General features: G+C 35.8%; 1 protein-coding gene across 1 annotated transcript; it reads left to right on the top strand.

The window, feature by feature from the left end:
• Window positions 1-3,828: 3,828 nt before the first annotated feature.
• On the top strand, window positions 3,829-22,726 carry LOC109036672 (uncharacterized). Its single transcript, XM_019051027.2, has 11 exons — window positions 3,829-4,057; window positions 4,928-5,049; window positions 6,467-6,584; window positions 6,958-7,134; window positions 7,971-8,077; window positions 9,410-9,531; window positions 10,242-10,390; window positions 11,023-11,159; window positions 11,884-12,117; window positions 14,079-14,220; window positions 15,209-22,726. The coding sequence occupies exons 2-11, from the start codon at window positions 4,969-4,971 to the stop codon at window positions 16,552-16,554; spliced, it is 2,613 nt and encodes an 870-aa protein (XP_018906572.2). The 5' UTR covers window positions 3,829-4,057; window positions 4,928-4,968; the 3' UTR covers window positions 16,555-22,726.
• Window positions 22,727-24,137: the final 1,411 nt, after the last annotated feature.

Below are 24,137 nucleotides of genomic sequence, written 5' to 3' on the forward strand. Positions count from 1 at the left end.
GCCGTCCGCTAAGGCCGCCATCTTGAAAAAAGGGGGGGGCGGGGGGCCAAAATACGCCGCCGGCGACCGGTTTTTAGCTTATATCTTGAAAAATATCGATCCTACGGAAAAATGTCACTGAACCTTTTAAAAAGATCATAAAATTTCCTATTAGAAACACTATACATTTATCAAGTTGCGACTTCTGGTTCGTGAGATATGGCGGTAGTTTCCTGCGGCTAGGAAAGTCAAATCTTGCGAGAAATCACGTTTTTTCAACAAAATCTGTAATTATCTTAAAAACGGCGAGTCTGAGGCAAAAAAGTGTTCTCACCGGAATGAAAGAGCATGAAATTTCCATGCTAAAAATGCTTATGAATTCACTAGGGGGTCCGCCCCCGGAGCGCTATGCGGTCCGAACCAACGGCGGCTACTACGCGGTGAGGCTCGGCTTGGCCGCGCCATGCATTGTTGCGGTCCAAGATGAAACGGCTTCACTTTTTTGGTAGATTTACCGCGAGGGTAAGTCATATTATCCATTTAAATATGTGCTAATTTCCTTTCATCATGAACCCCCCCCCCCCCCTCCCCCTTTAGGTCATGCATGTTGTATAGTTAATAAATGTCAACGGTCGCGCTTGAGGATAATGTTATTATTTTATGCTTTCTTATTCAAATTAAATTTGTCAACAAATCCTCCTTTTTCAAAGTAACTAAAAGGAAATGAAATAATACAAAATATAGAAAGGGGGAGTTTAAATTCATCCTCTGCTTCCTCTTCGATCAGTGTTTCTGATTGATTGCTGCATCCCAAGCCGGAACAATGTAGACAAATGTCACTGTGTGGTAGACCAGCTCTCTTACAAGAGCAGCGGTTACTACAGCCTTTCGAATATGTACATGAGATGATTTGTAAAAGTTCTTGGGGGGGGGGGGGGGGGGTCAGGCGGGTTGAGCATAGGCACAAGGAGAAGCCTGAGTTCCGAAGATTTCCACCTCCATTCTTTGGGATTTCGTTTTCTTCCTCTCCAGAGTTGAACTTGATAATATACACGTAAGAAGTGTTGTTTAATTAATACAAAATATAGAAATAGGAATAAGACAAGCATTTCTTCGTTTATTACCTTAAGCGGTGGAATCGTTTATTATTTATTAATACCTATGTGTTGAAAAGCATGATGGTCTTGAAGGTTCAATTGTTTTTGATGGATACGAACAAAAAGCGCAACAGATTCTACAAAAAGCGTTGAAAGGTGACGACGTTATAGCTTTAAGAAATGTCCTGCCTTAATTTTTTGTGAGGACACTCCTCTATCCGTGGCCCAGGACTTGCTTCTATCTATAATGAAAAGAATGAGGCGCGTTTGATTTGCTTGCTATCGAAACACTTTACTACAGGGAGTCAAGTTAAAGTATCTCAAGCAGAGGACGATGCGGATACTCTCATCGTAAATGAAGCTCTCAGTCTGCCGAGAGGAACGAAGAAACAAGTTGTTATCGTTGGTAGAGTACCTATATTGAGAGAGTATGGCCACTGGGCCCCATGGAGAGACTTTTAGGACCCAAAAATGGCGGTGCTTTGTTTTGGTTTTTGTGGATAGGAGGGGGGTCATTGCCAACTTTTGACGGTTTTCACCAACCGCACTTGCTGCCAACCTTACTACATCTAAGATAATTTTTCTCAAAAATTGCACACGATTAGCCTTAAAAATATGTAAAGAATCGCAATAGTGCATTTGGGTAAATTTCTCGTTACGATAAGCAAAGAAAACTACAATTTGAGTCATTTTGCATCACATTAATTTATGGCGTCCGCCATTTTTGGGTCCTAAGGGCTCCATTCAGCCTAAGATGGCTGAGCCAATCAGAGGTGGTAACACCGGTGGCCATACTCTCTCAATATAGGTACTCTAATCGTTGGTGAAGACATTGACCTCCTTGTTCTAATGATAGCTTTGACGCCTGCATCAAGCGACGTCCTATTACTCAAACCAGGTAAGGGCAAATATGCAGCCCAAATTTTTAGCTCAAATCAATTGCGAACATCGAATGTAAATTTGAAGAAGAGCATTCTGTTTATCCATGTCGTCAGTGGATGTGATACTACTTCAGCATTTCGTGGCAAGGGCAAAGGCAAATTTATTAAACTGTTAGAAAAATGTGGCGAAGTCTCTTGTATTGCTGAGAAATTTGATGAAACCGACTGCACTCAAGATGAGCTTTGTCAAGCGGGTGAGCAACTCGTTCTTTTGCTGTATGGTGCTGAAAAATCAGTTACTGCTTTGAACAAATGCAGATTTCAATGTTTTAATCGTGCTTTGGCAAGGCAAAAACTGAGGTGAAACTGCAAACGTTGCCTCCAACTTCAGATGCGTGCAAACAACACTTCTTACGTGTATATTATCAAGTTCAACTCTGGAGAGGAAGAAAACGGAATCCCAAGGAATGGGGGTGGAAATCTTCGGAACTCAGGCTTCTCCTTGTGCCTATGCTCAACCCGCCTGACCCCCCCCCCCCCCCCAAGAACTTTTACAAATCATCTCATGTACATGTTCGAAAGGCTGTAGTAACCGCTGCTCTTGTAAGAGAGCTGGTCTACCATGCAGTGACATTTGTCTACATTGTTCCGGCTTGGGATGCAGCAATCAAGCAGAAACACTGATCGAAGAGGAAGCAGAGGATGAATTTAAACTCCCTCTTTCTATATTTTGTATTAATTCATTTCCTTTTAGTTACTTTGAAAAAAGAGGATTTTGTTGACAAATTTAATTTGAATAAGAAAGCATAAAATAATAACATTATCTTCAAGCGCGACCGTTGACATTTATTAACTATACAACATGCATGACCTAAAGGGGGAGGGGGGGGGGGGTTCATGATGAAAGGAAATTAGCACATATTTAAATGGATAATATGACTTACCCTCGCGGTAAATCTACCAAAAAAGTGAAGCCGTTTCATCTTGGACCGCAACAATTCATGGCGCGGCCAAGCCGAGCCTCACCGCGTAGTAGCCGCCGTTGGTTCGGACCGCATAGCGCTCCGGGGGCGGACCCCCTAGTGAATTCATAAGCATTTTTAGCATGGAAATTTCATGCTCTTTCATTCCGGTGAGAACACTTTTTTGCCTCAGACTCGCCGTTTTTAAGATAATTACAGATTTTGTTGAAAAAACGTGATTTCTCGCAAGATTTGACTTTCCTAGCCGCAGGAAACTACCGCCATATCTCACGAACCAGAAGTCGCAACTTGATAAATGTATAGTGTTTCTAATAGGAAATTTTATGATCTTTTTAAAAGGTTCAGTGACATTTTTCCGTAGGATCGATATTTTTCAAGATATAAGCTAAAAACCGGTCGCCGGCGGCGTATTTTGGCCCCCCGCCCCCCCTTTTTTCAAGATGGCGGCCTTAGCGGACGGCCGATTTTGGTAAACTTTTGATATGTTGTTCTGGTAGCCTAATGCAACATGTTTCCGCAAAAAAACCTTCTATATATGGATTTTCCCAGAAAAATGCTAGATTGACTGGACTATGCCATCAAGTCTTTGGTCGGTATTTTTGGTTTACCAGCGCTATCGAACTTGAATAGCGCGCTAGTTCAAGGGTATCAAATCCCACAGTTCGAAAATCTTTAACAAGGCGAGAATCATTACATAAGATTTTCCCTAAAATGCGATCTGCAGCAGTATTCTCAAGTTAGTGCAAGTTTAACTAAATATTAATTCAATCTACGTTAGGAAAAGTATCATGAATCATTTACAAACTTTTTCAAGCAGATTATGTCCCAGCACTCTAGGTGCACTGGGGAGAAAATGTGATGTTGCTATACCTGATAAAGAATAACAACAACATAACCTCAATTCCACGTTATCAAATCATCAGATGAGGTTTTCGTGCATTTTGGAAACTTTCTAAATATGTCAGTGTCAGAGAAAATTTGTTGTCACCAATCTACTGTTAGTGTAAATTACTGATTTTCAATCGAGGACATGGATTTTCACTCTAGGTGAATCGTCCGATTGCTATAGCATTGCCACTATTGTTTCTTATCAGTGGTAAATTAAGTTTTCTCTATAGTAAGTGTGAAAAGTGTACAAACCTTCATATTAGTACCTAATTCTTGCATCTCTAGACAGTCTTATTCTGTATCATAGACTGTTCTCTCTCAGTCTTTAATATCTCAACTTGTCGAGAAATTTAAGCAGCTGTCTTATCTATCTCAAAGGAACAACTTGGGGTGCGCCACATTTAGAAGCAGCACCTTTTTATTCATTTAAAATTTAATACCAGTTTGAATTCAACCGGGAAATTTTAACCCGACCTTAGATAAATTCAGCTCTCATAGTCTAAAAGTATTTTTTCGTGCCTTAAATTTTCCTACATCTGTTATGTGCCAAATGCTGAGCACTGTGTAGCACAGTTTTCAATCGGGATGTAAGAAGGCAGCACCTCTCACTAGGCTGATTATTTCTATACGACTTTTGGGACCGATGCCTTGACCTAAGTTTTCAAAATGCTCTCTTGGAGTGAGCAGTTATACCTCTAAATTTGTGTTTTTATCATCCTACTTGGCTTCTAATTAACAATCATACCAGGTACATGATGAAGCCACGAGGGATAATGATAGGACATCATTCATTAAGGAGAGAAATGGGAATGACATTGCTTGATATGCTTAAAAGTACAGGTGGAGCATAGTAATATCATGCTGAGCCTGACCATCAAGACACTGACTGCAAGCGCAAACATACGAGCCAATATCCATCCAACTCGCACTCGTAGTACTTTTCCCTCTCAAAAGCACTGCAAGCAGCGACTCGAGTGAAATTACAGTGTGCTGGACGAGAAATACAATAATGAAAGATTTGTTTCTCTTTGTCACTATTTTAACTGTAATTTAAGCAGCATTCAAATGTATTGATGCTTGTTTTTTTACTATTTTCCAGGCATAGTATGTTAGCATAATCTAACATAGGTAACCGTTAAAATGCATAGTAATTCTGTCATAACGCTGTCCAACAGCATCATCGGTGTGAGCATACTTGCTATGCCATTTTGCTTCCAACAGGTGAGTTTTTTCCAACTGATTTCACCTCAATTTTCAATCATCCTTCACACTTATGATTTTTTTTTTTTTTTTTTTTGCCACCCTATGTGAAGTTTAGTTAGACAGAAGTAACAACAAATCACAGTTGAGCTACTTTTCTAGCTAGTGAACATGATTTTTAAAGACATGACTTCGTGAAGAACGAGTTTACAGATGAACATTCTGAGCTTTCATTCAAGCTTTCATCGCTGAAAAAGTGTAGATGGCTCCAAAAGTATCCCTCTCGCCAGTGACCAGATTAGTGCCGTTGCCATGATCTAGGGTCTTTGCAGCTGTACCCAGATAACAATAGTACATGGGCCAGGAGCAGGAGGAATATTTTAGGATACCATCATGGTTTTCTTGGGGATGCAAGTTTAAAAAGTAGTAGCTTAAAATATGCAACTTTGACCCTGATTGTTTTAAATTAATATCGTTCTTAAAAAAACTCAGGAGAATTCCTGTGAACGCGAAGCACCCTCTATTTTTCAAACATGCAAGCATTAGATATTACTGAACAAACTTACTGTCTCTTCACCAGTTGTCAGCGGTTCTATATCGTGTCAAACATGCCTTGCTCTATGTTACCAAGTTAATTTTTTTTCGAAAAGAATGAGAAAGACTTAAGTTAGTAGATGAATAATAAATCCGTCCACACCAACAATTCTTCACTGCCCCGCTCCACCTAGGAAATTTCACCAACTTTAAAACATTTTGCTGATTGTGAATGTGCTTTTGTATGTGCCGGAATAGATAGATTCTAAGAGACTGAACACTAAGGTTGGTACAAGTTACTGTGTACGCATATGCTAATGACGAATAAGGTAAAGGGCAAAATAAGACAGACAAAATGCTAATCCTAAAAAATGAGGATACGGGAAGAAAACTTAGGATGTTTGGACGTTTTTTGGATGTTGGACGAAATTACAAAGTAAGACTCGATAAGTGCTTGAATTTTTATTCATGAGGGTTCACAAACCACAGCGATCTCTAACTTTGGCCACAAATGTTGACAAATTGAAAAAAAGGCATCTGACAGGAACCACATTTTCATTCCTAAATAAGAGAGAGAGAGAGAGAAAAAGAAAAAGAAACATCTGCAATAAGTGATCATTGCATTGGTGATAAAGTTCTCTTAGAATGGCACACATGGTGCTAAACTTACATACACCGTCTATTTTGCTAAAACCACAACATATTTTTATACAATTTCACTGGAAGTCCTACTTAAGAAACTTATGAAATAAAAGACAACTCGACAATTGGGATCAGTTTGTCACTTTGTAAACATATGAACCCAAAGGAAATGAACCTAGCGGAGACCTTCATCAACAAATTATTGCCCTCAATGTCTTGAAATGTTTTTAAATTTTAATTTTAATGATTCTTTTTTTTCCAGTGTGGGATCATTTTGTCCCTCATCATTTTATTTTTCATCAGTATCATATCACGACTTGCTTGTCATTTTCTCCTGAAATCAGCAGTAATTTCAAGATGTAGAAGTTTTGAATTTCTGGGTAAGATGAATAATTTCAGTATAAAGTTTTCTCTAATTGTTGTATGTGTTAAAAAAATTTAAACTTACCTATTCTTTTGAATGTGCCGGAATAGATAGGTTCTAAGAGGCTGTACACTTTTGCTGTTTGGTGAGTAGGTGCTATGTTCATGTTTTCATGTGAGCAGAAAACTCTCAATCAAAACTCAAATTTTTTTGCGACCAATTTTAAAAAAAATATCAAGATTTAGGTTGAGAGTTCATTTTAGCAATTTTAGTTGCACTAATTGTGTAATTTTGAAGATGATAATTATATCAGAATGCTTAAATTTGTACCTTGTGTAGTGGTCTACCATCTTTGACATTGATTGAAAACTTGTTTCTTAATTTTTCAGCTTTCCACATGTTTGGACCAGCTGGTAAAACAGTGATCGAATTAAGCATTGTGGGTTTTTTGATGGGATCTTGTGTCGCATTTTTTGTGGTTGTCGGCGATTTAGGTCCTGCAATAGTCAAAAGTGTTTTGAACTTGGAAATGTCTGTTCAGGCTCTCCGTCCAGCTCTATTAATTGGTAATAATTCAAATATCAACACATGATATTTGTCATTCTTATCTTTTTATTTTTGAAAGAGACCGCTCTGTCTCAGATACTGCTAGATGGTCTAGTTGTGTGGATCAATTTAAAAAAATGATATTGCTATTATATGGTTTTTCAATTCTCAAATTAAATTGTTAAAAGCCCTCTTCAATAAATATTCTGATTTTTGATAAAAATGTATTAAATAAAAGAAAAAAAAAGAGGAAAGACTTTAAATCCTCTTGTTTGCAAAATATCAAAAGGATCATCTAGCCTTGAGGAGTTCTAAAAAATGTGAAATAGTGTAGAATGCTCCCGTTCACTATTATTATTTACTATGTACATCAATGCTTTCTCCCCCCATAACTAATTGACAAGGACATTTTTCGTCGTAGAAAATTTTTTGTTCAGATAAGCTTCGGTTTTACAGTTAAGCTGCATTCAATGAACAAAGTAAGTTTCAAGGACGGAATAATTCTTTTGTCATAGAAACTTTTTTGTTATAATGAGTGTCGCTAGGGAGAGAGAGTACTGTAGCTTAATATTTCATTTATAATGATAGTATCCAGTATATTAGTTGAAGTTAAGATGTCAATCACTAAAAGATTAATACAGTAGATGCATATGCTACTTAGTTGTAATTTTTAAATTTGTTTCAAGATTATTTATCTATTTATTTTTTTTTCTTTTGGATTTATATTCTTCTTGTTTTTTGCATGATGTGTGATGCTTGTTGATCTGCTTTTCTTACATCACTTTGAAAAGAAAAACTTGTGTGTCCCAATTAAGGAAATTACAATCATATCAAGATTCTTTACTTTTCATTTCAGGTGTAGCAGTTTTCATTATTTTGCCACTGGGACTGGTCAGAGACATTGACAGTTTGAGTTCTATCTGCACTCTTTCCATAGGTTTCTACATAATATTAGTTTTGAAGGTAAACAACCATTTGAGTTACTTACATTTTATTGGAATTTGTTTTTGGCCCTTTACATCATTGACTTTCCATCGGTCTTTAAAAAATGAAATTGTGAAGAAAAAATGCATCTAATTTCGTGGCATAATAGGAGGCACAGAATTACATTGGTAAAATTAGATGGCATCATTTTTGTTAAATTGTATCCATTGACCTCCATAATTTCGGACCAATGATAATTTTGTAAGAAAATGGCAACAATGGAGAAGGTCTAATGAGCCTTAGGTACGAGCTTGTCCTATCATATGCTTTTGTTTACCTGTCATTAATCTTCAAATCTTAATCTTTTTGATAGGTATGTTGTCCATGTAAGTTGAGGATGCACTATTTTCCGCTCCTCAATTGCTATAGTGAAGGAAAGATAATTTTATGACCGATAAATTTAAGAAGTTCAAATGTTTGGATGAAAACGAATCTGAAAAGTAGCACAGTAGCAAAATGAGAGGAAAAATGATAAAAATCTGTCTGCAGCTATGTGCCATCAGTTTCGAGCTGCTTTATTGATATTAATGGTTCGCAAAGAGCTCCAAGGTCGAACAGGCCTCGGGGGCCAAGATTGGGCAAGCATTATATTACCAAGTACACTTCCACCCGCTAACATCCTACCCAAAACCCATGGAATCATGTGCATATGCGTGTGGTCTCTCACTCATTTGTATCTTTCTACATCTTAAAGCACAAACACTGTCACAGATTCTGCCTTTCTCGCATACCCCTTACCTTCTTCTTTGCTCCTAACGGTTCTACCTTTCTGTGTCAATAAGATCAATAAGTGCTGAAACTAAAATAGACATCTCCTTTGGTTTTATTCGAAACGTATGTTATCTGAAGTCTCCCAAATCCTGACTCTGATGATTGCGTTCCTTATATTTTAGTCATGGGTTAAGTAATGTAGAATCCATCAACTTAGATTTTGCCCTTGAGGGAACTTATCGTAAAATTTGTCTTTGTTTTTAATCAGTTACACAGCATCCACACATCTTGGGAAACACATCGTCTTGTTTCTATGATGATCCAATGCTTTTTTGAGGAATTCGAGGCCAAAATGTGGAAAGACGCTTTTTAAAAGCTTCAAATGCATTTTTCTTAAAACAGATATTTTTTAAAAATACCTTTCCATAAGCAACCTCTTCAATAAATGTAATTATTTATCTTTTCTGTTTTTTTGTACATACATCAACGTATCTATTCAGGAGAAAAAATTGACATGGATTCTTAAGAAGTTTGATACTTTTTTATTATCGTAGTTACACTGTCTTGCCTTTTGTTAATTTAATTCTTTTTTGTGTGCAGATAATAGCAGAGGCAACTCCACCTATTTTTGACTCTTCTTGGGCGGACAAAGTAAACTACTGGCGACCAGCTGGAATTCTTCAATGTCTGCCAATTTTCTCCTCAGCTCTCTCATGTCAAACGTGAGTCCAATTACTCTTTTTTCTTTATTCCTAAAGATTTCTGTAATTTTTTATCAATAGAACATCCTCAATGCCTAATTGTAATGACAAAGAGGAAGTTATGAATTTTTTTCATTTTCTTTATGGTTGTATTCAAGCAGTTTCATATCACAATAAACTATTTTTTCACATCTACCATAATCTCATGATAGTTCTATTATTCAAGTTCTTCCTAACTTTCATTCTGCTTGTATTCGAAATAATTTTTTTTCAATTCAGTCTAAAATCAAGGATTGTGTGCTCTCAATTCTTCCCTCATTCTTGGACACTTTGTTAATTGGAATTGAGAAATTTGGAAGTTGCTGTCACCTCGGAAGCACAAGTATTGTGAAGGCCTGAATGATGATCAGCAGCTCTCTTCTCTTGTGCTAGGTTCATGGTAATGCATGGTGCTTCTGAGGTGACAGCGACCTCCGAATTTTCCATGTCAATTTGTGAAGTGTCGAGGAGTAAGGAAAGAAGGTACATCATGCAATCAGCTCTGATGCATCTCCCACAGTTGCACTGTAGCATAAGATCAATTTTTATTTCCATTCAAAGTATTTTAGTGGTATATGAATAGCTACAATTATTGTACGTACCTTTCAGTTGGAATATTTAAAATAATAGTTCCATTAAAATTTATCAGATGTAATATCTTCCTGCTTTTTTAATATTCTGTTTCTCCTCAGGCAACTTTTTGAAATTTTCGGAAGTTATTTGAATGGGCCATTAGACAAAATAAACGGTGCAATAAAATCATCAGTCAACATGTGTACAGCAGTATACATGGGTGTCGGACTTTTTGGATATATTGCCTTCTGTAGTCAACCTCTTACTGGTAAGTTTTCTTTTAATGAAATATTACTTCTCCTGATTACTTTAGATGTACTTATTCTGCATCAATGATCTCCGAAATAAACCCCCACAACCTATCCTCCTCCGCCCCGCCCGGCACCACAATCTTTACAATGTTGCCAGACTGTCTTTGCGAGATCAGCATTGATATGAAGTAAAACTGAATAAAATGAATTTTTGGACAGTAAGCAGCAGTTTTACAGCTCCACGACAGTTCAATCAATTGCTCGTCCTCAATTAAAGGAAACAATTTTCTCTTCCCTCTTTTCTTTCCCCAGCAAATCAAAATGTATGCAAAACCATTTGATAATTCAATGAATTGATTTATTCATGATCTTTTTTTCTATAATATTAATATCTTAAAGTATGCAACATTTGAATGTTAGAAAGAAAAAAAAAAAAATTGGTTTGATTTTTACTTTGACCAAGACACAGGATGGTTTCGGTCAAAAATAGGTAAAAACTAAAAATATTCTATTTGAATTCGAAGCTTTTTCAAAATATTCAATTTGATTTGATCCGATTTGATTCGATTTGACATAAAAAAACCATATTTGCACAGCCCCAGATTCCAGCGTAGATTTCGCCTCTGATGTCTGCTTTTACTACTTATAGGTAATGCCTTGATGAATTTTCCTCCATCCTTAACTGGAGATATCATCAAATTAGGATTTGTTGTCTCTGTAGCTCTCAGTTTTCCGCTTGTCATATTCCCATGCAGAGCCAGTCTTTACTCATTTTTGTACCATCAGGTAAGTGAAATTACTTCCAGTTACTTTTTTATCACTATTCCTATTTTATTTATTTATGTATATATATTTTTCAAGAAATAATTTTTTTGAGTTTAGTAGATGAAGAGAATGGTCAGTGTTGGTATGCTGCATTCCATTCATTTTGCAATGTCCTGTAAAAAGGCTTGTGATGAAATTTTTGACGAAAGGAATCAGGAAGAGTTTTGAAGAATTTGGAAATAAAATAAAGCTGATAGATCAGGTCTAAACCTTTCATGCATGAAAACCTCAAAGCACCAGAGCAGATCTATCTGCATTTAATTGTTTTGTACAGACTGTTGAAACTCTGCACTATTTCGTATCAAGTAGAACATTTCAGCAATAAATAAGTAAATAAAAAAAAGCGTAAAATAGTTAATTTTCTGATTGGTTAAAGCATCAAAACCCCTGAAATTGTTAAATCCATGGTTTTGCAAACTTTCAAGGTGCTGAAGTTGAGATTGAAGTAGAATGACTTGATGCTAATTTAATGAGCTCTTGGCGAAAATGTCACTTCCAGAAAAGCTGAAAAATAACAGATCAAAAAGATGGAGTTATGCCTTGTTCAAATGCCTTAACTTTGAGTAGTTCTTTGATACCTATTGAAAATTTATTTGCAGATTTTAGCAAACGAATTCACATACATTTGCAATGACTTCAATGACTTTGTAAATTTATTCCTATGTATTTTTGGTCTTTCTTCTAGAATCATTCCTCTCACTATGAACTTTTAACTCGAAATACTGGTGGTTCGAGTCAAAATGTCCTGACGCTATTGATTGTAACGGTTTCACTCATCCTTGCTTTACTGGTTCCAAGTATTGAGCTAGTTCTTGGACTTCTGGGATCCACCATCGGTGTAATTCTCTGTTACATTTTACCTTCAGTGTTCTTTACCAGACTGTTGAAGAAAAACACTAATGAAAGGCTTTTAGCCCAGGTATGTACATAATTTTAAAGTGTATGTAAAAGTCCACCCGCTATCTATTCAAGAATCTCTTCCAGAAATGAGTCATCTCTTTGGCTTTTTACGTCTGTAATGGATTTTGAGGTATACTTTCAAATTTTAGTGAAATCGAAAGTTAGCGCTGGTCAATTTCTTGCACTCTGAGTGGTGTTTTGACTAAATACTTCAGTTGAAAATTATTGCAAGTCTAGTCAAACTCTGTCGCAGTCAAGTTTTTTGTTACGAGGGTCATCCAAAAAGTAAGTTCACCCCTTTCATATCTCCGAAACTAAAAGAGATAAATCAAATCGGTAAAAAATGATTTCTTACTTATATCTTCAGCTCTCCATAGGTACCAAGATTTTTAAGTTTGGACCACTGGTTGCCGAGATATTCGATTTTTACGTGAACAACTCCCGACCAGTTCCGTCCACCAAACGACGCGCTGCAATTCCCGTCACGCTACCTGAATTGACTGTGTTCCTCACACATCTACGTAGGAATAACCAACTCAAATATTCTAAGATTAGCTTTAAAACAATCTTACCTTATTTTTCGACGTAATTTCCGTTCCTACTGATGCATTTTTCATAGCGTTTCTGAAGCTTCTTAATGCCGTTCTCAAAGAACACTTTTGGTTGACTCTTGAACCAGCCATTGACTGCTTCCATCACCTGCTGATCGTTCTCGAAGTGCTGGCCACCTAGGTGCTTCTTGAGTTGCGGAAAAAGATGATAGTCACTCGGGGCAAGGTCTGGAGAGTATGGAGGATGAGGAGACACCTCCCACGCAAATTTTTCCAACAATTTTGGGTCTCTTTCGCCGTGTGAGGTCTGGCATTATCGTGAAGGAATAGGGGACCACGAGACAAGAGACCCGGTCGCTTGTTTTTTATTGCCAATCGCAACGAATCCAATATTCCACAATACCGTGGTGCATTGATTGCACACTCTTTCTCCAAATAATGGACGAGAAGTACTCCTTGAGAGTCCCAGAAGACAAAAGCGACGCGACAGCGCGCGGTGCATCTCATATCAGCGCGTCGTTTGGTGGACGGAACTGGCCGGGAGTTGTTCATCGTAAAAATCGAATATCTCGGCAACCAGTGGTCCAAATTTAAAAATCTTGGTACCTATGGAGAGCTGAGGATATAAGTAAGAAGTTCTTTTTTACCGATTTGATTTATCCCTTTTAATTTTGGAAATATGAAAGGGGTGAACTTACTTTTTGGATGACCCTCGTACTTTTCACAAGAGGATGAGAATTTTCCTTCTTCAATTTTCCATAATTAGAACGCTTAAGGCATAATATATACTTATCTTTAATGCCTACTGAGATGAAAGGTTTGTCACCCTAAAAATTTCAGCATTACCTTTGAATATGTATAGAAACCTGTTGCAATACAAAAATGAAGCATTTATCTTGCTTGAAATATAACACAAATTTTGACGCTATGCTCTTTTTTTCAAGTCCTCAGATCCTTGTTTTCCTTAAATTTGGTACATGGAAAATTCAATTTTGGAATCTTATCATGCTCAGGAAGTTGTAATGAACAGCATATTAAATGTTAATGAACAACCAATGCTGAACTCATTGGTTGTCTGTATAGGGTCCTTTGATGAGATACCTAAAAATCTGTTGTATTTGCAAAGTCTCATACTCACTGCAAGTACTGTCATACTGTTGTATTTTCATACTCTGGTATTCTGTTCAAAAAGTATAGATATTTACCCTAGGGCTCTTTTCAGTTTTTGCCAAAATCGCTCTTCAATCCAAGTTATGAGCTTAGATGCCTTTAGATTAGCCTTAGATTATCTCCTCCAAATTTTTAAGATGGTAGTTAAGCATAGTTTTTAAAAAGGAAGTTTTTTTTGTGTGCAAGAAGTAGGATGTCAACTCTCATTAAGTTCTGATTGTATACATTTTTTTCAATTATTTTTACCATATGGTTTCAGGTTGTAATTATTGTTGGGGTTTTTATTATGGTGTTGGGAACTTACACCAACTTATTCGCAGCAGAAAAAGCTATTTCTGGTCCAGAGAAAGATATGCAGCTTAATATTGCTATTTCTCCTGAAAAAGAATTTCCATCGGAGAGTAAGTATATGCATTTCTCCTTTTTGAGATCATTTGATTAGTTGTATCTTGAAAGCGTCTACTAATTATTGTAGAGTAATAAAAGAATTGAAGTGGAGCAGTACATGATGTAAGTTGTTCAGATCCAGCAAAGGTTTTCCAGAAAATGAGTAATTTTCTTTGAGTTCACTGAGAGCCTAATTGCATTTCAACCAACAAAATGACACAATTTTTACCAAAAAATGAACTTATCGGTAAAACCATGTATATGTATTTTAGTTTGCTCAAAAACGGAACTTCAGCATTATTTTAGGAACAATCATTGTGTTTGCTTTGAATAATATAAATAACGTGACCAAAGCAATGAATTAATAGATGAGGTAAGGATTAAACATCCACAAGACTTATTTTTGTATCAAAATGTTCAGCCAACGCCAGATTTACAAGACATCAAAAGTATCGCAAATTTTCAAAGAGAACACCCAAAGGTGCCATCATTCCTAGTAGATTACATCAAAATCAGCCAGTTTAATTCGCTTGGAAAAAGGCAAAAATCATCTGAGGTCAAATGAGGTATTGACAAAAATGTTACCTAAGTAAAGGACATCAAGGGAACTAAAAAGACAGCAAAAAATGTTTTCAACATGTTGTGTTCAGAACACAACAGTTTCATACTTGATTTGACTCCAGTAGATTGTTTTCGTGAGCAGGAAATTTTAACTGACCTACATAATAGACTTAATTTTTTTACTTACAAGGTAATTTTCACCATCACCATTTCATCGTATCCAAAATGAAATTTTGATGAGGATATATGTTTAGACGTATTCAATTTTAAACTGTCTACTGATCCATTGCAAGATCATAATTGTTTAATCAAACTCCATACATCCGTTCTTGACAGAGGAAGCATTGCCAATAACTTTAACTTGATTTTCTGAATTTTCTATTGAACAATTCATCACGCTTTTGCTCTCCTTATTAAATCTCTTTGTTACTGTTTCCACAGTTAAACATGGTTTGGAAGAAATGAGAGAACACAGTATGGAAGCATTTCATAATGTGCCGGAGAAGTTACACCTTGACCAGGCAAACTTGGACTTGAAAGAAAATGCTGACCAGGTGAAGGTAAGTGATGATAAAAAAAATCAAGTCAGTTTGGTTGATAGCAACAAAGACTTGGACCAAAGCCAAGGTGATGCCAAGAAGGAGCCAGTGAAAACTAAGTCAGAGAACCTCATGAAAGCAACACGGAAAGAACCACCAGAACCTGTTGAGCCTGTTGAGACAAAACATTTTGACAATCCCAAAAAAATTGAAGTTGATACAAATTTGAGACCCGACTTACCTGAAAATATGAACCAAGCAAAGTCTGAGGCAGTAAAAAAAGAAATCATTGTAGATCAACCAAAAATAGTGGCTGATGAATCCCTTAGACAAGAGAAGCCTGCCGAAAAGCAGGTAGAATCTCCTAATGAAATCAATGTTCCAAAAAAGGATAAGGAAAAAATATACATCCCAAAAGGAGGGAAGATTTTCAAGAAGCTTCATGAAATTCCCCCAAAGAATCCTCCTTCAAAGAAAGATAGTGTTGTCAACAATGTGAACCTAGAAGGAAATCTACGACCAGAAATTATGGATAAATTAAAAGATACTCCTCCATTGCCGATCGCTCTTCAGAAAAATATCAATGTTTTCAATGTCTCTCTCATACCAGAAAAAACACCAGAGAATGACGATAAGGTCAAGAATAGAGAGCTGTTGGATCATCAAAACAAAAATGAGCCTCACCCTCGAGAGCGGAGAGACGTGCTGACTCTGGCTGAAGAAGAGTTATCCAATGGTAAAGGAATAAGTGTCAAAGGCATTCATGAAAATGAGGGCTCCGAAACTGTAAAATTAGTCACAAGGAGCTTAGGTTCTGTTGACACAGATGTGATTGAAAACTCAGAGAAAGTTGTGTTAAAACTCTCTGAGGTAGGGGACAAGGATCTAAAAATGAAGAATAATGGAGAGAATGAGACCTCAGACAAGTCGCATTCCAGTCTGTCTGCTTCGAAGGCAGATTTTATTCTGGACGTTGAAGAGGAATATCAGTCTGCTAGAAAATTAAGCCCCGATTTTGGCAATCAAAAGTCTGCCAAGTTTACCGCTAAGCCAGAACACAATCTCGGAAAATTAATTGATGAATCAACTCAAAACTTAGATTTTAGCCCAGATATCCAAAAATCTGACCAGTTTGCTATAAAGTCAGATATTAATTTTAATAATCAAAAGTCTGGTGGATCGTCTGTTAAGTCAGTTGTTGAGCCAGGTTCTCAAAAATATGACGCCTCCACCCAAAAACAGATTTAAACATAAGCTTCCATCAAAGCGATGAATCCGCTCCAAAGTCAGCTTTTAATTTTGACAATCACCAAGGTATGCCTGAAGTGAAAACTTCAAAATCCATTCCAAGTTCTGATTCTAATTTGGTGAACTCACAGAGTCTTCCGGAACTCCAAAATCACAACCCTGCTCCAAGTTCAGACTCTAATCTAGGCAATGAAAGGAATAATTCTGCTTCCAAGTTAAAATCAATGTCTGACAATACATCAGGAGATATCACACTGAAAGAAACTTTGAGAAGTGTGAATTCAGTTGAAATGAAAGGAGTGAATTCATGTCCAAAAAATTCGAGTGCTAAAAAATCTATTCAACCAAATAGAACGTCAAACTCAAGCAAGAGTAATTCATCAGATAAACTCTTGAATATTCAAGCTCCAGATAGGCTGTCAAGTCCTGATAACATATTTAATGATATTGAATCAGTGAACGTTGAAATTAACAGCGCTTTTCATGATGTTCCAAAATCATTCAAGCGTGACTTAAAATCTGTTGAGCTAGTGGCTGAAAATGACGAACAAATACTTGATAACATTCTTAGCGTAAGGAAAGAAATAGATTCTATTAGTAAAACAATTGAAATTAAAAATGACAGGTAGCAATCATCTTGAACGTAATTATGGTAATGCGCTATTTGTCATTTGTAGCCTTTCATCCTAAGAAGTTTGTCACAATAAAATGCTAAAAACTTCATTGACAATTTGTTGAGAAAGTAAACTGTGAAGCTTTTGTGAAGTTTCTGTAAAATCCAGAAAAATTAGGAAAGTCCTATGGCTGTAACGCATGTATTCTTGAGGCTTTGTTGATCATGTTTAGTTGATGAGCAAAGTTGTTGGATGTACCTCTGTGTATATTTTTAGTGCAACAGCATATTTCAACCCTAAGTTCCTCCTCAAAAGAATTTCTTTAAATCAAGGATCAGTGAGCATATTAACCCATTCCATTAATTTGATAAAATATGTTCATTGTGCTGAGCTGGCTTTTTGAAGAGGTGCGAGAAAAAGGTTTTAATACTCTGTATGATAGGCAGGTCTACCCTTATATATTCTTGAGCTGTAGTATTTTATCATGATATTTTGGTTTTATTGTACCTATCCGAATGCCTGACCTCATTTTTTACTGGTTTTGTTGATATTTCAATGTCCATGGTTTCGAAAATCTTAATTGAAGAAGAAAAACATTTTAAATGGCCATTATTTGTTGATTTCTCATGTAGTATATTGTGAATACTAACATTGAAAACCTCATTGCCATTGAATGAGTTTAAGAATTACATGGATTTACATTATCCAAAATGAGCGTTTTGGCATAAACATAGTAACTTGTCAAACTGATTGCAGTTCGATGCTTGTGTCATTGAGACAAAATGTCGGTGATTTTGCCAACGTCCTTTAATTTTCAGTATAAAACTGATTTCTTCATTATAGAGAGAAGAAGCTCATCAGAGCTCAGAGCATAAATTTTCTCTCAAGAGAGGTATGCTGTTTGGTGCAATATCAGTGAAAACCAATCAGAAAGTAAAAGTAGTTAGTTCTGGGGAAGGGAGGACAAAATTAATTTTTAAAGGAGCGGGTAAAGTGTTATCCTGAAAATCTCAGGGAAAAAGGTTGTCTCATAGGTTGTATGTTTATTTTAGCCTGTATTTAAAATAAGAGGCAACAGCTGAATATCCAAGATTTTGAAATGTTTAGTTGTTTGATCTGCACATAGTCGATCTCCAAATTATGCTTATGCATCCAATCAGTGTCACCTTTTCAGTCAATAACAATTACTGGAGCTTTATAAATATCCATGGAATTACTAAAAATTTGTGGTTTGTAAACTTTCAGCAGTGTTTGAAGGTTTTTGCATTGAGTTACCAGTTGCGGATGTAGTGAATTACTTTCACTGAAACAATTAAAAAAAAAATTCAATTTCACCCAGACAGAGAAGAACAAAATGTTCCTAAAAATATTTAAGTCAGGAAAACGCTGCTTAATGAACTGAAAGTTTGGATTTGAACGCATTTTTTCCCACCTTTCATCCTATTTCAATATGTAATGCAAGCTGTAAAAATTAACTTTTGATTCTAGAGTGGTACCACATGTGATTTTGTACACCATCCGAGTAATGGGTTGCCAAAAAATTCATTTACATCGCAACTGAGTTAAATCTCTCTTATTTTTATATTAGTTTGATTAGGTTTTGTAGCTTGCTTCAGTTAGATCCTCAATTTTTTTTGTAACAGAGTTGAAGGAGAAAATTCAGTAAATTAGACCAGCTGTATTTAAAGCTGTACCTTTGACATTTAACACTCATGAAACTGTGAATGGATGCGACTGGTGGTTAAAATGTTTAATTTCAATGCTCTCACGCAAAACAAATCCTTCTCAGTAATATGATTGGAATGGAATCAATTTCAGCCACAGCTTTCTTACATTATTGCAGGACTCAGCAAAATACCCTATTTTACAAGTCCGCAGGATTGTTATCAGCCTTTTATCCGGCTGTAGACATTTTTAAGAAATAATTTAAAACCAGTTCACATTTCCAATCAGTCTCAGTTTAGGGAAATTGCAGAAATGTCTATGATATGGCTGTGGTAGTTGTAATTTTTAGAAATATGCCTCCAAAAAAAAAATATGATACAATTGTTGTAAATATGTAAATTTCCCTCATTCAGTGTTGTAGGGTCCAAATTTTTTCATTCAAAACCTAAATATTCGTTCAGGAGGGAAGATTGCATTTTCAATAATGGAAGTAGAATCGTATCTAACATGACTGAGACAGGCCTTAACGTAAAGCGGGGAGGTACAAAACTCCTTATTGACTTTATTTCAGCGGTTTTCCAAAGATTAATTTTAATGATCTCAAATCATGTACTCTTGCATGTACATATATAGGTAATTTGTATATATTAAGTGTATCTACAATGGTGAATCATTGAGTGATTTCTACATATGATACCCTGATTCTGTCTCTCATATAACACTACTTCTGATTTTTGGCTGATAGTGTACATTTTATGTAATTATGTACATGTTTATATGCAAAAGGAAAACTCAGTATCTAACTGGAATCATTCCTTAGAATTTTTGTGTCCGAGTTAATGAATATTGAGTGAAACAGTTTAATAATTGGTGTATCTGTTAGTGAATAACTAATTCCTTTTAGTTTTCTACGATGTTAAATAGTGTTGCATTTATTGTGTTGAATCAAAATGTCATGTTAGGAATTTATTTTTTATAACTCTTTAAAGTGAAATTTGATTTTTCAAGGAATCTGAAATTTCCAAAGTTTAGAAGAAAAAAACACTCCTTTAAGAACGAATTTAACATTTACATCGAACTTAGTTAAAATTAATTAATAATACTAGCAAGTTCTCTCTTTTTTCAAGGAATTTTAACCACAATTATCATTCCATTTTAGGCTTTGAGCAAAATCTGTGAAATCAATCAGTGTCCGCTAATCCTCATTCATAGGACACGTTCCTTTAGGTTTCATTCTAATATTTAGCTTTATGCATTAGTCTTTCATTTTCAAGCATTGTTGTGTCAGTATCTATTGCTTTTGTAAATTGAAAGTTGACAAGCATATGTTTTGTGGACTCATCACTAGAAGCTTTTTTTTTTTTTTTTTTTTTTTTTTTTTTTTTTTTTTTTTTTTTTATTTGTAGTATTACATGTTTTAAAGGACTCCTAGAACTACGTAATTTTGAATTTATTATGTATTATTATTTCTTATCATCCTGTAAAATTCTTTCCTTTGATGGATATTTTTACTGTTTCAATTTTTTCTTTTTAATTTCCCTCAGCCTAGAGTACTGACTGAAAATACAGTGTGTGCAAAAAATATGGATACTTATTAATGGCTGAAATAAAAACCAAGGGAGAGTTCAGGGCAACTTTTGAAATTCAAATTGGAGCCCCTGTCATGTGATACCTTGCTGGAAAGAACACAAAATACTTTTAGTTAACCTCCCTCAAAAAATTTGCTTATTTTTATCGAGGAAGTTTCATCCAAAGCCCACTTCAGTACCTATAATCGTTCTTGAAAAGTTAACAAGTATCTTTCGCACACCCTGCAGAAATAAAATATAGTAACATTTAAAAACCACCCACCTCTCAACTTTTTTATACACAATTGTTAAAATACACTACCTATTTCATTCACCATTGTAAGCGTGTATATTTAGTATTTTTGCAGTCTATACTTCTCATTATTTGCTAAACATATTTTTGCACTCTTTTTCCTTCCTCCTTCCTTGAAAAAAGAGGGGAAGAAATATGTACCTTTTCAACGAAGCAATATCAAATATTTTTAACTTTGTATGTGATTTTTTAGTGATTTTAGGCTTAGTCTCATTGTGGAAGTTTTATTTTCAGCATCGGTCGACCTCCTATCAATGTTAATGTAAATTGTCAATTTACATCTACCATTGAGCTCTACTTAAGATGTACCCATTTTGTTCCTGTTATTAGTCTTAGAAAATTAATAGAATTAATAACATCAATTGTTAGATTTCTCCTCAGATATGAGTCTTTAATGGTTCACTCACTCTGTTCTTTGTATAGTTTTTTGTAAAGTTTGGCGAATAAGCTACCTGTGAGCGTTTTCAGGGCGCAGTCAACTTATTTTCACTGTCTGTCACTGGTGGACTATTTGGCTAATTGTCTGATGGTTTGTGTGAAAGCACCCAAAAGTTGATTAGCATGAGAAAGAGTAAAAAGAGAGTGTTAACAGTAGCAAGAGAATTTTTTAAGTTTTTGTTACCTCAACAGAGTTTAACAGAAGAGCACTTACACACATTAAGATAAAACTGGAAAAAAGAAGTATGAAGTTTTATTCATACATGAGCAATGCTCATGACTGATGTAATCATGCTCTAATTGGACTACAGGTTCAGGTTGTATCGGAGGGCTGTCGCTTTTTCAGCCTCTCTCTAATCAGTCGAAATTTTTTTTTTTTTTTTTTTTTGCATTTCGACCAGGAAACATTCCTTTTTAATATCTAATTATTTCACCATTTTGTGGCTAAATCAGTGATTTTGAAACGACTAAATAAGTTCTGTAAAGCCCTAACTAAATCCAGAATGCTGGTGCTGTTCGCAGGTGCTTTCATATCAATTTTGTATTTCTGTTTCTAAATTTTGTATTTGAACTTAAAATTGTAATCAGGTATGAGTGCAGCTTGTATTCCATGTAGTGTGTACAATTATAAGGGTTTGTTTCTCAACAGTTTTTTTAACCAAGCATTAATGAATTTAAACCCCTTTCTCCTCAAAAAAATAAAGAAAAGGAAAAATATTATTCCCCTCATGATGTACGAAACACATTCCTGATAGCAGCTGTTCTATTTGTAAGCTGAAAATAGTATTTTTACATTTTAAGCCTCTCATTTAGTATTCAAAATTCATCGTAGATGAGAGAGTTGAAATTTAACAATTTGACTATTAGCTTACAGTTTAGAGCCCAATTAGTAGCTGCTTGGGTTGAATGTATGGTCTATCGAGGAGATGTTTAAAAGAGAAGAGTATTAGGTGTATCTAAACTTCATGAAGAGGATCGTAAAAAAATGTAAAATTCATGAATAAATGTAACATAGTATTCGCAAAATCTGTAATGACTCTGTAAAATATAAATATTATTCTAAAACCTGGTCCTCTACCCTGAGAAGGAATTAATTATTCAGTCATTTTAAAGGTATTTCTGAAGTTTTTACTGAACGCTTGTAGTTTTATTCGTGCAGATACGACTATACAGCTTTATTCAGCACGACTCTACATCGCACTCCTTGCATCTTATTGTTTTGAGAGTTGCAGCATGTTTTACTCAAGGCTGAAAAAGGCTTGTTTGTTCAGGCATTACTTATTTTGAGTTTGAGATTGTGTTTCATAAATTATTGTTTATCAGGGTTAAAAATTTGACCATTTATACTCTCATGATCAGCATTCATTCTGATCTTCTGCCATCGGTCAGAGCTATTTTTCCCACAGGGTATTGTAACTACACTACAAATTTGCTGTTTTTATGTAGAGAGTGTTTATCTAGTGTTGTGGATAAACTTCAACCACATTGTGTGCATTAGGATGAAAGTGAGAACCTTCCTGTGTTTTTATTTATATGTTGTGTAAATTCACTCAATACAATTTATTTATTATTTTATATAATTTTTTCATTATTCTTCGGCACATCTTCCATACTTTCATATCAATTAAAACATCCTTTCTCAGTTAACTAGCAGGTATTCTGTATCGCATTTCTGTAGTGGACAGCAGGGCAGGATTCATGAAATTTTTTAATTGGTGCAAGATTAATTTAGATGCCTCAAGAAAGGAGGAGAAAGGGGTGTCAAGAACTCCTAAAAGCTAGAGGTGGACCCAGAGGAGGTCCTTGATGAATTCTTGAACATTTGGACTGAGTTGAGCAGAAAGAAACCAACCCACTTTTTGGAAAAAATTGAGTTATGAGTGGTTTTGAACCCAACCACTGCTCTACGATCTGTCGCCAAAAATTCAAAGTTTTTATTGGAGCAAATTTTTCAGAAATTGAACTTTAAGTTTATCTTTTACATTGAGTCTTATGCAGGAGCGGAACTTTAAACCTCTTTTTCTCGGTTCGATCCCGATGTGGCTGTGTTCCCCTCTGTTTAATTCCGTCCATTTAGAGTCTCTCATTGAAGTATCCATGAAACGAATCCGTCGCGCTTGTCGTTCTTAGGTCAGGAAGAGTAGCAGCCGCAATCCATATTTTAGAAGGGCAATACATTAGTACATTAAAAGAATCAAAGAATTTTTCGAAAATTTGACAATTTTAGGATAAAAATCAAACATCAACATTAAAAGAATCAAAGAATTTTTCGAAAATTTGACAATTTTAGGATACAAATGAAAAGTAGTTTACTTCATCAGCAAATGGACAACGCGGGAATTAAGGTGAGGTGGAAGAAAAACACGCATAGCATCCCAGTTAATATCGCATGCAACGAAAACTACTTAAGCTAATTTCATTGTAACGCCTGGATGCAACTATTCGGGCTCCGCGGATGTCCGTGTTGCATACGCACGGGAGGGACAGCAGTTCCTCTCTTGCCTACATCGACGCCACGCCGCGCCACTGCTTTTTACCCATAAAAAACTACCTGACCCAAGTCAATCAAATAAATTGATGTAAGCATCAGGGCCGGATTTAGGGGGTGGCCACATGGGCCGCGGTCCATGGCGGCAAATTAAGGGGACGGTAAATTTTGAAATTTTTTTTAAATGTAGGTATAAAAAAACTACAAACGAGAAAAGACGACCAAATCTCTCATTTCCTAAGAGTTTATTAATTTCTAATTCTGTCGTCTTTCGGTGATACAAGAGACAGCACCTTTAATTAGTTGAGTTAAGAGAGAAACCAAACACGCAGTTTGGCCTGGAACGGCACGGCGCGGTGCAAAGAGCAATGATGACGAGGACTTGAGATGAAAAGGAGAAGCCCCCGGCGCACACTGGCGGGTGGGCGGAAAAAATTCAGGAGGTGGACAAATTTTTTTCCAACCCAGAAAGCAAAAGTATCTGGATGATTTTGTAG

The sequence above is a fragment of the Bemisia tabaci genome, chromosome 1 (assembly GCF_918797505.1).
Source record: "Bemisia tabaci chromosome 1, PGI_BMITA_v3".
Lineage (NCBI taxonomy): Eukaryota > Metazoa > Arthropoda > Insecta > Hemiptera > Aleyrodidae > Bemisia > Bemisia tabaci.